Source organism: Mercenaria mercenaria, chromosome 2, assembly GCF_021730395.1.
Source record: "Mercenaria mercenaria strain notata chromosome 2, MADL_Memer_1, whole genome shotgun sequence".
Lineage (NCBI taxonomy): Eukaryota > Metazoa > Mollusca > Bivalvia > Venerida > Veneridae > Mercenaria > Mercenaria mercenaria.
This window is the reverse complement of record NC_069362.1, coordinates 37,640,004-37,659,438: the sequence shown is the minus strand read 5'-3', so window position 1 is coordinate 37,659,438 and position 19,435 is coordinate 37,640,004. Positions and strand designations below refer to the sequence as shown.

Genomic DNA, 19,435 nt, shown 5'->3' with positions numbered 1-19,435 from the left:
AACATCATAATGCATGGACAAGAAAGATTGCAATAGGTTTCATTTTCAGTTATCATGTTTTCATGATAATGAGTTGGCACACTTGCAGACTTGGTGCAATTCTCGTTTGTTTGGGTTTAACACAATTTGTCAAAAGTATTCCAGTTCTGTAAATCTAACCAGTGTTCCTGCATTCTGCATCACTGCTTACTTTTTATCTGTAAGTAACTGACAACTTTCATACATGAATCTGAGATGGAGGACCAGTGACTTCGAGCACAGTCTCCTGTCAATTTGTTACAGAAAATGCCATGTGCTCATGGATCATACTTGTGACCTCTCAATAGTCTTGTACTTTGCCTAGTGCGCATTTAGTGTGGTTATTATATTTAAGCTGTTTTATTCAAAATGCTTACCAGTCCTTACAATAATACTTATACAAAGATAATGTAAAAGGATTGAAATTAAATTTAACATACATAGATGGTACGGTTAAATGTTTTCTCCACTCTTGGGCCGATACAGGGAAAAATACTTCTAATTTTTACGGTTCATTATGTTAGGGGAAGGATCAAGGAAGCAAAAGCTCTTTCTGTCATCTTATTGAGGCATGTCAATTAAACAATACCATCCAAATCAACAAATCACATCCATTATTTTACTATCCAACGTAATTGATCATATGTTACAAAAGAGTGCAGTTTACTTCTAAAGAAAATACAAACAAATTTATTCCAGACATTTACTTTATTCTTGAAGAGGTTCATACAAAACTACGTAAACTTAACAATCATATATACGTCACAAAAACACAAGGAATTTATAAATTTATCACAGTTCTTGTAGGAGTAAACACAACAACAAATAATCACAGCAGTTAACATACTCGTCTGAAAATTCCATGAAGAATTTAATCTAAAATATTAAGGTGTTTGGCAAAAAAAATTTTCTCATAGATTACTGACTCAAACATAATCAGACTCTGATAAACGAGGTTGCACAATTTTAAAGTATATCTGTACAATATACTGGCAGCTGCAGTTTCACAAACTGGGGATTTTAAGTTTCATTGTTGCTTAAAATTAACTTGTAAATATTACATACTGAATGCATTTTATACTTAATATGAATGCATAAGAAATGAAAGTAGTGAAATACTAGTAAATGAGAGATATCTTATATTATATTTATATTCAAGCATTTACGTATTACTGATGGTATCATCAACAGACATAGAACAAATATCAAACATTTTATTGGCAAATGTCAAAATCTGGGTTATATAGTTGTTTTACAAAATGCATATTTCAAAAATAAATGCTATGTTAACAGATAACTCTGTTTGTTAATAACTGCAATATGTATGATGTACTAAAATCTTGATTAACAAATAAAATAAATTATAATACTGGAACAGTACCCTTACTGCATATAACTTCAACATACAGTTCTACAGTAAATTATTATATTACTATGTATATAGTCATGTTATGACCAGCGATTTTTTTCCTTCTTTATAAAGTACCCCTAAAAGGACCTTTTCCCAACTGAAAAATGCAATGATTTTTCCCAATTATCATCCAAGAATTCCCCAAATGACTAAATTAAGTTTGCATTTTGATGATTGTAGAAGGAAAACTTAGTTACATTGACATTCACCATGATTTAACCATTCAAACAGTTTGTTTGATGATATTTACATGTTACATGGAATTAAAGGAAGAAGCATTCTAAATGATGTTATTAATTAACTATAAAAATTCCCAATCTGAGTAAAAACCCCGCTATTTTTCCCAATTTATCTGGAACCGGACCTTTTCCCAAAAGGGCAAAAAAAGTCACTGATGACATCAACATAAATGTATTACATTTGTAAATAATAACAATCTGTAAAAGCACATATAACTTCTCGAATATATCACAGTATTCATACCACACTAAACATGCAGTGAAAATAAAGGTAAAAGTGTAGCACTAAATGTATAACTACTTAATTTTGGCATAAAAGCTTGTGGGTTTGGCCAAAATGGCTACTTCGTGTGGGTATCACTTTGTCAATTTCAAAATTTGACAGCAAGATTCATGTGAAATTCAGTTACTTATTACGCATGTTAACAAGAAAATTCTAGAAAGTAGTCCCCAAGTAATACAATTTCAAAGTATGCTTATGGTGGACGTCTACATCCAGGATTCAGGAAATTATCTATCCTTCAGAACATAGCACATTTAACCTGATTTTCATCTTGAAGCTTCTTTTTCCAGCTTATATGACAGTAACCATTTTTTTTAAAACTGCCTCTTCTGACATTTTTTGATAATGTATTTATCAATACTGGTTGTCAGTTATCTCTGCACCAAATAAATTTAGCATTCCTCGATGTCTACCAGCTAGATTATTGCCTTACTGTAACCAAAACTGATGAACAATCTTGTATATACCATGTTTATATTTCAGATTTACACACCAATAGAATTATCCCTTCAGCCTATTGGCTTACTGTAACTGGAATCCAACAAGAGTAAGTAACCTCATGCGGTCACTGCAGGAGTGAAGCGCGGTGTTATCCCGCGAGCTGAGGCGCGGGAACCCGTAGACTTCCGGCCTGTAGGTGACGTAAGTCGGACCTGCACGGCCAAAGATTCCAGAACTTTTAATGCTTTCCTTGATTCTCTGTAAAGTAAACATATTTTGTTATAGTAAAGTCTAAAAAACAAGCCAAAAAGCTTTATTACCTAATGGTCTGTATTATACAATTGATAATCATTTTCAAACAACTTGTTAAGTTCTGAATAATATTCTTAATTGAAAAAAATCTGTAGACAAAATAAAACTTTGTTCTGTATAACTTCATTTAAATTTACTGAAAATTAGTCACTTTAAAATTACATTTCACATGTACAAATAACACATATCTGAAAACATTTAATTACTATGACTGAAAGCAGTGTTAGTCTTTAATATCCAACTAGTTCAATCGTCTGGAACTATTTTTTTCTGCACAATGATGTATTAGCAGAAATTCTAACTTGTACATTGTATGTTTAAAAAAGTAATAAGTAGTTTATGATATTTACATCTGGAAGAAAATATTGGTGTTTCTGACATTAAATTAAGGTACCATTTCTACAGAGGATGTTTTTCCTCAAACTTGTATAAATCAGTATATGACTTTAAGTAGTCATTTCATATCATCTGGAAGAAAATTGGTACTGACTTATTGCTAGTATAAATTATTTACAGATTATATCTACATGTTAGTATCTGCACTGTAAGTAATGAAGAATTATAGAAAACATTCGGAGAGACAGGTGCAGAGAAATAAAGAAGATTGAGATTTTATTGTACTTTTAATTATCATCTAATATTAAATGCTTAGATCTGTCAAACAGCTAACATTCTATGTGCAAATAACCTATTATCTACCTTTTCTATGTTTAAATTTTCCAACATAATCACTAATAAAAATGTTCTTATTTTCCATTCATAAGCTTAATGATGAATAAAAACACTTATCACATGTTTAACTTTGCGGGATTGTAATAAAGCCATTGAATAAAAGTGATAATACACTAGTGTAATAAAGCCTTGACGTCGACGTCATTTATAGTAATGGAGACGTTGGTCAAATTGACTTGTTTATATAGTAAAAGAGTGTAGAACTTTTGATGTTTCGACAGGAAAAGCTGACATGTGATAAAAAGAATATTACATTTGTGACTTTCCATATTGAATTTATTAAACTCTTTGAATAAAATAGATAAAATGCTCGGCAGAGCCTCGCATTCTATTATTTTATTCAACTCGTTTAATAAATTCAATATAAAAAGACACTCAGTGTAATATCCTCTATTTATAAATTATATGGAATCCTAATATATTGTACAATCTTTTCAATTTTTTGTGTGTGTGTTTTCTGAGTTACGAGATTTTATATGAGAGGATATATACAGCTGATGTCACTGATAGCGGTTGATGCTAGATTTTTGTGGAGTAATTGACTTGCAAAATAATCATGATGGTGATGGCATTTATGATGATAATGATAAGGAGAAGGCAGCGGAGGACAATGACGATGATGATGATGATGATGATGAAAAGGACAATCACAACAATGATGATTATGCTGATGATTATGAAACTGATTATTACCATCATGATGATGATGATGATGAAATGGATGAACACCATGATGCTGATGCTGGATAGAATACACTTTAGCAGTCCCCGGAAGTTTACAATGCACATGCGCAGCAAGTTAGGGGTATGGAGCAAAGCGGGAGGAATAGGGTGGGGGTGGTGTAGGAGGCAGAAACGCCCAAACATAGTTATCTAAAAATAAAGTAACCCCTTATAACTTTTAATATTTAAGGCATTATTAAACTACTATTATCATAGGTCCGCAAAAGTACAAGTGTTCCATGATGCTAATGAAAAGAACAATCAACGTAGTGATGATGCTGATGATTATCAAAATGACGATCGCCATGATGATGATGATGATGAAATTGGTGATCACCATGATGATGATGATTAAACGGATGATCACCATGATCATGATGCTGATGAAAAGGACAATCATCATGGTGATGCTTCCTAAACTGTCATGCTATACTTTTATTAGACAAGCAAGAATAAACATTTTGATTTAAACTTAACATCATAACTGGTGCTTTCTACATAATATCATTGTATCGTTGCATTTGTGTATGAAATATACAAAATTAATGTGCTATAAAATACAGTTGAAACTCCGTATCGTGAATTCCACTGAATCTAGTGTTTTACTTCGAGATAACCGAAATTTGACTTAAAATGATATTCTGTGCACGTCTTTTCTCGACGGGACTTAAAAATGTCTTCGAGATAGATGGAATTGATTAATGAGTTCCATATAACGAGTTTCAACTGTACATATTTTATATTGAAATACACAGTGGTAATTGTAAAGCTCAACACAACTGACATTTGTCATAGTAGTAAATGTTTGACATTTTTTATCCTATCTAAACTTAAGCAAAAACATTTTTTCTGCAATTTATAGTACGACTGCTTGCAGCAGTGAAAAATGCCAGACTTATTGACAACTTAGAAATGTGTCCGTGGGACACAGATGCCCCCACTACATGACAAAGGACACAGATCAACTTTGGGAAAACAATACGCACAACAAAACATTAAAATGACAATTTTTTCCTAGGTCAGGGGCCATAACTCCTACAATACTGAATGAATCTGGACGTGCAACCCCAGGTGCAAAAATGCACATGCTGACCAACATTCCTGTAAACTTTGGTGACTCTAGGTCAAATACTTTTGGAGCTACGCGCGACACAACAGTAAAATGACTAATTTTTAACTAAGTCAGGGGACATTACTCCTACACGACTGAATGAGTCTGGACGCGAAACCCCAGGTGCACAACTGCACATGCTGACCAACATTCCTGTAAACTTGGTGACTCTAGGTCAAATACTTTTGGAGCTATGCGTGACACAACATTAAAATGACCAATTTTTAACTAAGTCAGTGGCCATAACTCCTACATGACTGAATGAATCTGGACGCAAAACCCAGGTGCACAAATGCACATGCTGACCAACATTCCTGTAAACTTTGTTGACTCTAGGTCAAATATTTTTGGAGCTACGCACGACATAACATTAAAATGACCATTTTTATACTAAGTCAGGGGCCATAACTCCTACACAACTGAATGAATCCAGACGCGAAACCCCAGGTGCACAACTGCACATGCTGACCAACATTCCTGTAAAGTTTTGTGACTCTACGTCAAATACTTTTGGAGCTAGGCATGACACAACACTAAAATGACCAATTTTTACAAAGTCAGGGGCCACAACTCCCACACGACTTAATGAATCCGGACGCGAAACCCTCATGTGCACAACTACACATGCCGACCAACATTCCTGTAAAGTTTTGTGACTCTACATCAAATACTTTTGGAGCTAGGCGCAACACAACATTCTCAGAAGGACGGACGGAAGGACGGACAGACGGACAAGGGCAAATCTATATGCCCCCCCCAAAGTGGGGGCATAAAAATACTCAATAACACTTTTTTTATGAATAAAATGTAACAGAGATATGAAGTGTCGAACTTGCTAGACTTCAAAACAGTTGAATTTTTATTTATTAAATTTTACATGCAGTTGTGTTGAGGTGAAAAACGTGAAGATATAACATTTGATTTACGTATTGTTTGTTGGGATTGAGGTAGTTTGGGTAGTGACCGAGAGGGGGAAGGGTGTGTCTCCTGACACGTGCTCTCAGAAACGTGCAGCCTAGAATAAATACAGTACATGCATCTGGGTAGGAGTCAAACACAGGTCCATACACACTGACAAACCATTTATATTGTACTACATATCAAGGTCACATTTTGCTTGTTGAAAAATCAGCCTCGCCAATTTGCATGAACGGCTTTTGCAAGTTAATCTTATTGAACATCTTATCATCAAATAATTTTAGCACATATTTCTTTAAAAATATAAATATAATATACTTCAGACAGCTCAGTGTTGAAGATTCTTTTGATCCATTTATCATGTCAAATAAAATGATACTCAAAACAAAACGTTGTAAAACGCAAGTATGGGAACCAATTTCAAAACTATTGTGGCTATTATTTCGGCGTCCTCTGAATCTCAGACTGAAATTGACCAACTGCAACACAGCATTGCCATTGCCGAAAGTCGAGATAATTTGATAGAAATTTAGCAGAAAAACAATTTTTTGAACGTCCGCTTTTGTAAATCTTTGGCTGTGTCAATCTCTTCCTCAACATTAAAACATTTTTTTTTTTTGAAACCGTCACCTCACTGCTGGGTACCTATACAGATAGAAAACTGCTCTAAAACAGGATTACAAAAGTATCCTGGTTGAATGTTGCTGGTGTATCAAATCAAACAGATCTTAGCACGGTTTGTAAGTGTGTACAGAACATATGGTACAGGTAAACATGCTCTATTATTTGGGTTTCACACTCAAACCTTTGTTATGTCTCTCAAGTGTAACCTTCAACCATATAGTATTAGACATTTAGTCATTTTAGAGGAATTAAATCACAGCACACACTTATTTTTTTATTCAAAATCAAGCAGGTCTGGAATTTGAGGAGAATATTTCCGGTATATAAAATTGTAGCTACAGGTTTCAGAAGGCTAAAGCCCTATATCTGGGCATGGCTAGATTCTTTTCCAAAATGATTATGGGAAAATAAGTGTGATCTGTGATTAGGCTTTATTACTTCAATTAATGTGAATCTTTAAATAAACAATTAGACAATGACAACTGTAAAATTAGGAAATATCATCACATCAAAGGAATTATTATTCAAGATTATCATTTATTTCAAATAGGGATGCAACCCATAAGATGAATGCATTCTCGAAAGACAGTGATCTGAATTCAGTATTTTGTCATAAGTGGGAATACAGTATTAGAAATTTTAGGTTAGTTATTGAAATGATAATTAAGGGGACAGTCCTTGAAAGTTTCAAAAGGCAACACTGGGAACTTTAATTGAAATATATTCAAGAAAACAGAAACGGTAGTTAGATTTAGAGAATGGGTGCAGATGGACTGACTAGTACAGAAATAAACAGAACTGCAAGTAACAAATTATGCAGTCCATTATATTTCTGCTTGAAAAAAGTTACAATAGTGCAATTCTGTAAAGAGAGAGTAAATAAACAGATCAATTTCTCATGCTAAGTAGAATCAAATTTGATCAAATATTAAAGAAAAAGAGAGGACTGATACATATTTTGATTATTCAGGACTCAGACGGACAGACGCATGAATTGTGAATTAGAGTCTTTTACCTTTTTCAAAGATGTTCTTTTATAAATAACAACAGTATAATTATTAATGCAATACAAATGTTAAGTTCTATCAAATATTTTAAAAGAGGTATATTCTTAAAGATGGTTGCTTCATTAACTCAATTTTTGTCCGATAGCGTAAAATAGAAAATTAAATTTTACAGTAAAACACCAATGGTTTCGCAAGGCCATGAACAAAATGTTGGAGTTATCTAAGGTTTTGGGTCATATAAATATAGAACATGAAGAATATGGCCAAGGACCACGTTAATTGCTTGATTGAGTCCATGTGCTCCAGCAAATGACGGTGTTCCATTGTATATAAGAAACATTTAAACAATCATTCAAAATACTTCATATCTGATATGTTTTTGTCACAATGAACAAATTTACAAAATTACAAAAAATCTATCTACATGAAAGTAAGGGCCTGCAACCAAGTCTTTGGAAAATTCAATAACATTTCTAGGAAAACACACTCGGAGGTAGATTAGAAACACTCCTGAAACAACAGTAACAACAACAATCTATCACACATTGTGAATATTAGCCTGTTACCATGGTGATGAACAAATTTACCAAAAGCCCACTTAACAATATCAAAATCTGAATTAAGTTTCAAACATGAAACAACAAGGACCAAAGTTGCTACAGAAAGTTACAAAGGAAGAATAACAAGAGCTGTCAGATGACAGCGCGCTTGACTATTCCAAGAATTGATTGAAGAATGGGGTCAAAATATTACCACAGATATTCAGACAAAAGAAAAAAATAGATTAGACAAACAATGTTCCTGTATTTATGGATTTCAAGAAGTCTTGCACTAAATGGCAATGTGTGAACCAATTTCAAAGTCCAAAAAGGGCCATAATTCAGCCAAAATAGTTGTCAGAGTTATGTACTCTTGCCTACAGATGGCAATCATGATGATAAACAAGTGTTCAAAGTTTAAAAGCAATATGTCAAAAAGTTTGACAAAACGTGGGCTTGTATGAAAACAGAACAAATTTCCAAGTCCAAAAAGAGCTATAAATCAGCCAAAATAGATGACAGAGTTATGTACTCTTTCCTACAGATAGAGACTATTATACTGAACAAGTGATAAAAGTTTCAAAGCCATATATCAAACACTTTACACAAAATATGAACTGGTACGAAAAACTAAGTCAAAAGGGGCCATAATTCAGCCAAAATCCTTGATGGAATTATGTACTCTTGCCTATAACTGGACATGGTGATGGTAAACAAGTGTTGAAAGTTTCAAAGCTTTATCTCAAAAGACTTTGTCAAAATATGAACTAGTACAAAAAACTTAACCAAGATTTCTAAGTCAAAAAGGGCCATTATTCAGCCAAAATCCTTGATGGAGTTATGTGCTCTTGCCTATAACTGGCCATGGTGATGGTAAACAAGTGTTGAAAGTTTCAAAGCTTTATCTCAAAAGTCTTTGTCAAAATATGGACTGGTACAAAAACTTAACCATGGTTTGCCGACCAACCGTAAGAAGCCAATTAATTCCTCAAATATCCTATAATGTTCCTTTGCCTATAACTGGCCATGGTGATGGTAAACAAGTGTTGAAAGTTTCAAAGCTTTATCTCAAAAGACTTTGTCAAAATATGGACTGGTATGAAAAACTTAACCAAGGTGTGATGCCGACGCCAACGCCGTGGTGAGTAGGATAGCTCTAATTATTCCTCAAATAGTCAAGCTATAAATGTTCTGATAATAAACTTTGCATCTAATTTCACATGATCCTATTCGCTAAGTATAATTTTGCCCTTTCAATTTAATTTTCTTTTTTTATATAAATACTGAAAGACTCTGAATGGTTTCAAATGATCAAGAGTTAACTGTATATAACATCATCACTAGGAGGGTATTGAAGGTTTTCTTTAAAATGAAGAAATCAGATTGTACAAGAGGGCCATGATGGCCCTATATCGCTCACCTGAGTACCATTGCTGATCAAGTTTTGACATAGGTCACATAGGCATACACACTTAATATAATCAGGACAAAAATATTCTCTTGTAACAGTCCCTTTTGATCTATGGGACACATACTAGTCAGGGTCAATCTCCATATGGAGTTTGAGGGTCCTAGGCTCAAATGCTGCATTTCTGTACTACCTTGACTATTTCTTACCCTGGAAAACATATAACATTTAAAACCAATCTCATTAGATGCTGCTTAAAGTATATTCATTTACATAAAATCAAGGGAGGTAATTTGTCATAAATTCAGTCAAAAGTTATCTACCCGGGTTGTCTGAGTCCATCTGATGGCATAAATGACATTTCAAATCAGTATCTTGGTTAGTTACTGAGAAACACCCATTTTAATTTGAAACAAAGGGGGGTAATTTGACATAAAGTCAGTCCATAGTTATCTACCCTGATTGTCTCATGACAATAATGAAATTTCAAATGAGTCCTATAAATGCTTACCGAGATAAATCTATTTTTATTAAAATCAGGGGAGGTAATCATGCATTGGTATATGCATATAGAAGATACAGAGTACACGCCTTTACAACAATATATTAGAAAAGTATTCATATCGATAAACATTCAATCAAGAGTTCTCTAACATGACTATTTCTTACCATGGAAGACTTAATAACATTTCAAACCAATCTCATTAGAAGCTGCTAAGTATATTCATTTACATCAAAAATAAAGGGAGGTAATTTGTCATAAATTCAGTAAATCTGTATCTTCATTGATTGTCCAAGTCAATCTGATGGCATAAATGAAATTTCAGATCAGTATCTTCATTAATTATGGAGATATACCCATTTTTGTTTGAAATAAGGGAGGTTATTTGACATAAAATCAGTCCAAAGTTATCTACCCCGATTGTCTCAGTCCAACTAATGACAGTAATGAAATTTCAAATGGGTCCTATAAGTACTTCCTGATATAAATCCATTTTGATTACGATCAGGGGAGGTAATCAGATATAAAATAACTCTGGAACCTACGACTGGATCTGAATTGTCATGGAATCCAAGATTTATTGTTGTTGAAGATATTTTGGAAGTTTGTATCAAATAAAACCATAAATGAAGTCTCTATATGGCTGCAAAAGCCAAAATAGCAAATTTTGGACCTTTAAGAGGCCATAACTCTGGAACCCATGACCGGATCTGGCCAGTTTTCGAAAGGAACCGAGATATTATGCCAATACAAGTTGTGTGCAAGTTTGATTAAAGTTGATTGCAAAATTTTGTCTCTATCGTGTTCACAAGCCAAAAATAGCAAATTTTGGCCCTTTAAGGGGCCATAACTCTGGAACCCATGATGGGATCTGGCCAGTTTTCGAAATGAACCGAGATATTATGCCAATACAAGTTGTGTGCAAGTTTGATTAAAGTTGATTGCAGAATGTTGTATCTATCATGTTCACTACGTGACAGGTGAGCTAAAAATGTATCAGTCATTCATTACTGATTAATTAAACATTTCAAATGTTGTTTTTTTGCCACTCTTTCCCTCAAACCTGGTCCTAATTTGCTAAACATATGAAATAGAATGAACTGTCAGCAAAACTTGTAACTGACTATACCCTTCACCAAATGTAATTATGATATGAATTGTCCATGTTCAGCAAAAACAGAAAGACAAAAAATGATAACAACTGGAAGTTGTCCAGTTTTATTTGTGTGAATTCCAACAATCAACTCTTCTATTTGATAATAAAACCCCATCTTGTCAACAAAGACAATGATATATTGTAATAGAAAACTTGTTTTGAAATAAGCATTTCCTGTAAATAGGACCAGAAATATCTTTCTTCTGATATGCTTACTGTAGCAACTTTGGTATAACTAAATGAAGGTATATATTCATGTTAGTGTAAGTTGTACCTGGCTAGAGCACCGTCCACCTTGTCCCTCTCTCTGAGGGCTCTCAGGACCCTCTTATCAGCAAGTTTGAGCACTGTGAATGTTCTAGCAATCTGAAACCAAATATATAATAACTTAATAGTTAATACTATTTAACTAGTCAAAACATTTTGAAAAAACATACAAAACCTATTCTGTTTTATCAATAATTTCATACAATAGATTAAATATCTTTCAATTTGCACATGTTTTTACAAGGAAAACCTTGAATAAATTTCAAGCAGATTTATACTTGTGTATAAACAATTTACATGTACATTTTTTAAGTAATTTAATAAGGCGTATGTGTATGTGTGTGTGTGTCTGTCTGCATGTTTGGTTTAGTGTCTCTCAGTTTTCAGTCACATAACAACAGTGTCTACATGTAGCACTGAGCACAATATCCAAGTTTATAATGCTGCCTCACTCGAGTATCAAAGCTACAGACACATGACATTTTGCTATACCCAGTCGTGATACAATGACAGACACAAGACTGACCAGCCCTAGAACTGTCCAGCTCGGAGCTATTAGTAATAATTTTATATAGTCTCTAGTAACTGTTAGACTGTTGCTACTTGCATCACCAATTGTCTGTCACACAAGTAATGAAGTCTTTCTGTCCAACAGATTTATAAGCAGTCAAAACGCCTTAATTCATACCATAAGTCTGACATATTCACTGGCATCTAGTTCCAACATCTCCAACAGGAGTCGTATAATCTTCTCATTCTTCATCTCTAATGTTCCCTGGTAAATATAAATATGATAATATTATTGTTCCCAAGAAATTTACAAATAATCTTTGTTACCTGGTAAACATAGATGTAGCAACTGTTCCCAAGTAACTATTAACATATAATCACTGTTCCCTGGTAAAATCATTTTCCTTGGTAAAATATATATAATCATTGTTCCCAGCTAGTACAAATATAATCTTTGTTCCCTGGAAACATATACAGAATCACTGTTCCCAGCTAATACAAAATATAATCGTTCTCCCCTGGTAACATAAATACAAACATTTTTTTGACTGGTAATATTAATCATTATTCCTGCACAAAACAAGTGAATAAAGTATTGCCATGCAATACAAAGTCCCCTACTGGAAGGCACCTAATTTTCTCTACAGTGCAATGTAACATAATGAACTGATATCTGTCAATAATGTATAAACAATATTGTACTATATATACAATATGTTATAACAAAACGCTTGGATTAAAATTTGCATATATAAAAACCTACAGTTGTTTTCATATAGATTTTTTTTGGCTGATTATAAAAAAGTTATCATATAAGATATTTACAGTAACAACAAAGGTAAATTAATCCTACAAAAAAAAAAAAAAAAAAAAAAAAAAAAATCTATAATATAAGTAAACAAGAAACTCTTGACCAGGTAGAGATAGGTCAAAATACACCTAAAAAAATGGATGTAACATGCATGTTGTACCACAGAAAAGTGGTCTCAATTTTTCACTAAGGTTAGTAATAACAAGAGCTGTCTTTGTCAAGTGAATGAATATCAAAGTCCAAAATGAGGCATAATTTTATAAAATTGCAACACAGGGTTAAGGAACCTGTACAATCCATATCAGCTCATGACAGTGAACAAGTGTGTGAAGTTTGAATCCATTCCCATTAGTGGGTACTGAGATACCAGCTTACATACAAAACCTTAACCAAAAATTTCTAAGTTGAAAAAGGGGCATAATTTTGTAAAAAAGCAAAATAGAGTTGAGGACCCTGTGCAATGCATGTCAAATCATCACAGTGTACAAGTGTGTGAAGTTTCAATCCATTCCCAATAGTGGGTACTGAGATATCAGCTTACATATAAAAACTTAACCAAAAACTGCTAAGTCGAAAAAGGGGCATAATCTTGTAAAAATGCAAAGTAGAGTTATCGAACCTGTGCAATGCAGGTCCGATCATCACAGTGAACAAGTGTGTGAAGTTTCAATCCATTCCCACAAGTGGTTACTGAGATACCAGCTTACATACAAAAACTTAACCAAAACATGATGCTGACAAGGACATGGACGCAGATGCCGATGCATGGGTGAGTCCAATAGCTCTACCTATTCCTTAAATAGTCGAGCTAAGAAAGTTACAATATAATCTATTTATAGTAAAACAAAGAGACATAATTCTAGAAACAAGGGTGCCTCATGGTGGTGAACATTTATGCCAAGTTACATCAAAATCCCTCTATGCATGAAGAAGAAATGCTCCAGACAAAGTCATTCTTGAATTTGACCTTTGACCTATAAGTGTGACCTTGACCTTAGACCTAGGGACCTGGTTCTTGTGCATGACAATCCGTTTCATGGTGGTGAACATTTGTGCCAAGCTACATCAAAATTCCTCCTTGCATGAAGAAGAAATGCTCTGGACACAGTCATTTTTGTATCTGACCTTTGGCCTCTAAGTGTGACCTTGACCTTAGACCTAGGGACCTGGTTCTTGCACATGACACTCTGTCTCATGGTGGTGAACAATTGTGCCAAGTAATATCAAAATCCCTTTAAGGATTGTTGAGATACAGACTGGACAAGAAAAAAGCCCTTTTGGCCTTTGACTTCTAAGTGTGACCTTGACCTTGCAGTTCAGGGCCCGGGTTTTGAACATGACACTTTGTCTCATCCAGGGGAACATTTGTGCAAACTGATATTTAAATCCTGTTTAGCATGACAAAGTTACTGACTGGACAGGAAAAAAATCCTATTGACCTTTGATCTCCAAGTGTGACCTTGATGTTTAAGCTAGGGTTCTGGGTTTTGCGCATGACATGTCGTCACATCATGGGGAACATTTATGCCAAGTAATATTGTAATCCCTTGATGAATGACAGAGTTCTGGACCGGACAGGAAGAAAACCCTATTGACCTTTGACCTCAATTTTGACCTTGACCTTTGAGCTAGAGGTCAGGTTTTGCACATGACAAGTCATCTCATCATGGGAAACATTTGTGCCAAGTGATATTAAAATCCCTTAATGAGTGACAGAGTTATGGACCGGACACGAAACAGACCCTGTTCATGCCATGTTAACATTTGACTGCTAAGTGTGACCTTGAACTTTGAGCTAGGGGTCTGAAAGTTGTGCACGACACAACGTCTTTTTATGAGGTACATTTGTGCCAAGTAATATTAAAATCCCTTCATGGATGGCAGAGTTATGGACCGGACAGGAAAAAAGCCCTGTTGACCTTTGACTTCCAATTGTGACCTTGACCTTTAAGCCAGGGGTCCAGGTTTTGTGCAAGACATGTAGTCTCATCATGGGGAACATTTGTGCGAAGTAATATTAAAATCCCTTCATGGATGACAGAGTTATGGACCGAACACGAAATTGTGGGCGGATGGACGGAATGACGGACGGACGGAAAAGCGCATTCCTATTGTCCCCGAAACTGGCTTTCAACCAGTAGGGGACTAATAAAAAAAAATAACCATTGCTCCCAGGTAATTTAAATGTAGTCATTGTTCCATAGTAGCACAAATATAATCATTGTTCCTGGGTAAAAGAAAAAATAATCATTGCTCCCAGGTAACATAAAACTTTTTTCTCTGGTACCAGTAACATAATTATAACCATTGTTCCCTGATAACAAAAACTGTGAAAATTAACTAGAGCTGTCAGTTGACAGCGCGCTCGACTATTCTCAGTGCTAGCATATAAGCTATGAGTAAAACTTTAACATTACAATAAGCATATTCTAAGTCGAAAAGGGGCCATAATTCAGTCAAAATGCTTGATAGAGTTGCCTCCTCCTTTTTACAGACTGGGGTCATGATGGTAAACAAGTATGCAAAATATGAAAGCAATATCTCAATGGACTTTGTAAATATTTGGGGTGGTACGCAAACTTTAACATTACAATAAGCATATTCTAAGTCGAAAAGGGGCCATAATCAGTCAAAATGCTTGATAGAGTTGCCTCCTCCTTTTTACAGACTGGGGTCATGATGGTAAACAAGTATGCAAAATATGAAAGCAATATCTCAATGGACTTTGTAAATATTTGGGGTGGTACACAAACTTTAACATTTGTTTGACGCTCACGCTAACGCCAATGCTCACGCCGACGCCGGGGCGAGTAGGATAGCTCCCCTATTCTTTGAATAGTCGAGCTAAAAATGAAGATGACTTAGACTTACAACAGAGATAACAGCTTGAGCACGTATATCCTCATCCATATCCTCCAATCTCCTGAAATAAGACAGTAGAATACATGTATACAAGATGGACTCTACAGTGAAACAACATAACTGAAGGTCTAAAACAGTGAAATGTATAAAAGGAGGGAACTGTAAAACATTGTGATTTTTAATTGTAAAATTTTGGAATACAGACAACTTCGTTCCCTTAAACTTGATGGGACCAGCAAAATTTGTGCAAATTATCAGAAGTTCAAGTCATTGAACAAAATGCACTATACAGGGATTTTGCCGGGCCCTGACGATGAGTTCGGGAAAAGGCTGGTGTTCCAATTATCCAAGTTTGAGCGAATGAAGTCTGACTGTATATATAAATTGTCACTTTATAGCACTGCAAAGCATCGTGAATAGTTCAAAATGTATATTGGCTATGAATTATGTCAACATTCACAAAACATTAAGCTAAAGTGTATTATAGGAAATCATACAAATTCCCTCTGCAAAAGAGGACTTTTAACCTTTATCCTGCTAAATTTCTATAATAGACTGGTCCATCACTCAATTTGGGCAATACCATTTATTATTTGAAGGGGTGTTTGCTGAAAATTTACTGACTGAATAGCGAACAGTGCAGACCATGATCACCCTGCACGAATGTGCAGGCTGATCTTGGTCTGCACTGGTCGCAAAGGTAGAAATATTCGCCGCCAGCAGGCTAAAGGTTAAAACACTGACTTTACAGGAAACAAAATATTCAAGTGTTGGACTGACAACTGATGACAGAAACAAAATGTATGTCTATGTAGAATAACTTACTTTTCAATGCGTTCACATGCTTTTCCAAACATTCCGAGAGCAGCAAGAGCTTTAGCAGCTGATACTCTTACATCCTACAAGAAACAAATTTTGTACATTGCAGTGGGAGGAAATGTACAAAGATGCACAAAAAAATGTGCAAAACTGTATAAGATCTCCAAATTTCATTGCTGTACCTTAACAAGTGGGCTAAGATGGCCCTAGGTCACTCACCTGAGTAACACTCCATGACAGTGTAAACATGTTTTACCTAGTGATTTCATGGAGACAAATATTCTGACCAATTTTCATTAAGATTGGACCAAAAAACATGGCCTCTTGAGTGTAAACAAGCATTTTCTTTGATTTGACCTAGTGACCTAGTTTTTTCACCCCACATGACCCAGATTCAAACCTGTCCAAAATTTCATGAAAACAAACATTCTGACAAAGTTTCGGGAAGATTGGAGCAAAAAAGTGGACTCTAGAGTGTATACAAGCTTTTCCTTTAATTTGACCTAGTGACCTAGTTTTCGATCCCACATGACCCAGATTTGAAATCATCCAATACTTCATGATAACAAACATTCTGACCAAGTTTTATAAAGATAGAATGAACAAGTAGCTGCGTTCAATAAACGCTTGATGCCCCCGGTGGCATCCTTGTCGATACAAAGCAAGCTAAGTCCAAAACAAGGTCAAGTTCAAGGTCAAGGTCAATCTGAGGTCAGGTGATGTCTGAAGATGAGGAATGGTCACAGGTTACATCTGCATTAGTATCAAGTCATTCTAGTTAGGAGTACTGATGCTAGACGAAACGGTCCCATTTGGTTAACCTCGTACGGACAGACAAACGGACGGACAGGACAATCATTATATGCCTCCCGCAGGGGCATAAAAATGTGCCCCTTAGGGTGTAAACAAGCTTATTCTTTGATCTGAACTGGTGACCAAGTTTTTGATCCCACATGACCCAGATAAAAATACATGCGATATTTCATGCAGAAAAACAGTCTGACCAAGTTTCATGCACATCAAATGAACAAAAGTGTTAACAAGCTTTTCCTTTGATTTGACCGGGTGACCTAGTTTTTGACCCAATATAACCAAGTTTCAAACTTTGCCTAGGAATCATCAAGATAAACATTCTGACCAAGTTTCATGAAGATAGGGTCACAAATGTGCCCTCAAGATTGTTAAAAAGCTTTTCCTTTGATTTGATCGGGTGACCTAGTTTCTGTCCTATATGACCCATTTTCGAACTTGGCCTAGAAATCATCAAGATAAACATTCTGAGCAAGTTTCATGAAGATAGTTCATAAATGTGGCCTCTAGGTTGTTAACTAGCTTTTCTTTTGATCTGACCTGATGACCTAGTTTTTGACCAAGGCCTAGAAATCATCAAGATGATCATTCTGTGTAAGTTTGTATCAAATCAAAGCATAAATGAGCCGCACCATGAGAAAACCAACATAGTGGGTTTGCGACCAGCATGGATCCAGACCAGCCTGCGCATCCGCGCAGTCTGGTCAGGCTCCATGCTGTTCGCTAACAGTTTCTCCAATTCCAATAGGCTTTAAAAGCGACCAGCATGGAGCCTGACCAGACTGCGCGGATGCGCAGGCTGGTCTGGATCCATGCTGGTCGCACACCCACTATGTTGGTTTTCCCATGGCACGGCTCAAATGAAACCTCTATACATGACTGAAAGGGCCAAAATAGAAAATTTTTTCCCTTTAAGGGGCAGTAACTCTAGAACTCATGAAGGAATCTAGCCGGTTTTCGAAAGGAACTGAGATCTTATTGTGACTTAAGTTGCGCGTAAGTGTGGTTAAAATCAAATATAAGATGTCATTTGTATCGTGTTCACAAGGTAAAAATTAAGAAATTTTGGCTCTTTCAGGGATCAATCAGGGGCCGTAACTCCGGAACCTATGATTGGATCTGATAGATTCATCATGGAATCCAAGATTTATTCTTGTTGAACATAGTTTGCAAGTTTGTATCAAATCAAACCATAAATGAAGTCTCTATATGGTTGCAAAAGCCCAAATAGCAAATTTTGGCCCTTTAAGGGGCCATAACTGTGGAACCCACAGTGGGATCTGGCCACTGTGGGATCTGGCCAGTTTTCAAATTTAGGAACCAAGATATTATGCCAGTACAAGTTGTGTGCAAGTTTGATTAAAGTTGATTGCAAAATGTGGTCTCTATCGTGTTCACAAGCCAGAAATAGCAAATTTTGGCCTTTTAAGGGGTCATAACTCTGGAACCAATGATGGGATCTGGCCAGAGATATTATGCCAATACAAGTTGTGTCCAAGTTTGATTAAAATTGATTGCAAAATGTGATCTCTATCGTGTTCACAAGAAATTGTGGACTGACGGACGGACGAAGGGCGATCACAAAAGGTCACCCTGTCACTAGGTGACAGGTGAGCTAAAAAGAAGAAAGTACGTCAGTAGGTCAAAATCAAGGTCACTGAACATCAGTTTTGAGATGTGTGTTTAAAACTGTACAAGTGGTCCCAATTTTATGGCAATATCTTAAAAAAGAAGAAAGCAGGTCAGTAGGTCATGGTCATGGTCGAGGGACCAAGTACAGTGTAATTTTTTAAAACCAAACAACCTCCAGACCAGCCTTAAAGTTCGGTATTTGGAAGTTTGCAGGCGAAGTGGACGTGGTGCACTAGAGTTATGTTTTCTTACACGTAGGATGAAGGGGATTATTATCCTTTATAATTGTACAAGTTTGTA

The 19,435-nt window shown here is 35.4% G+C and overlaps 1 protein-coding gene across 10 annotated transcripts in view; it reads right to left on the bottom strand.

The window, feature by feature from the left end:
- Positions 1-707: 707 nt before the first annotated feature.
- The window catches only part of LOC123563746 (uncharacterized), an 85,033-nt gene continuing 66,305 nt past the window's right edge, over positions 708-19,435 (bottom strand). For 7 of the 10 annotated variants that reach the window (XM_045356729.2, XM_045356732.2, XM_045356733.2 and 4 more), the window contains 6 exons: positions 16,700-16,773; positions 15,884-15,935; positions 12,380-12,466; positions 11,699-11,790; positions 6,994-7,018; positions 708-2,650 (listed from right to left, as the gene is read on the bottom strand). In XM_045356729.2, coding sequence (XP_045212664.2) covers positions 2,474-2,650; positions 6,994-7,018; positions 11,699-11,790; positions 12,380-12,466; positions 15,884-15,935; positions 16,700-16,773 — 507 coding nt within the window. In that variant the 3' untranslated portion in view covers positions 708-2,473. Of the gene's footprint in view, positions 2,651-6,196; positions 6,286-6,993; positions 7,019-7,827; positions 7,844-11,698; positions 11,791-12,379; positions 12,467-15,883; positions 15,936-16,699; positions 16,774-19,435 lie in introns of all 10 variants that reach the window. The other 3 variants (XM_053535361.1, XM_053535401.1, XM_053535384.1) reach the window with 3 other exon arrangements.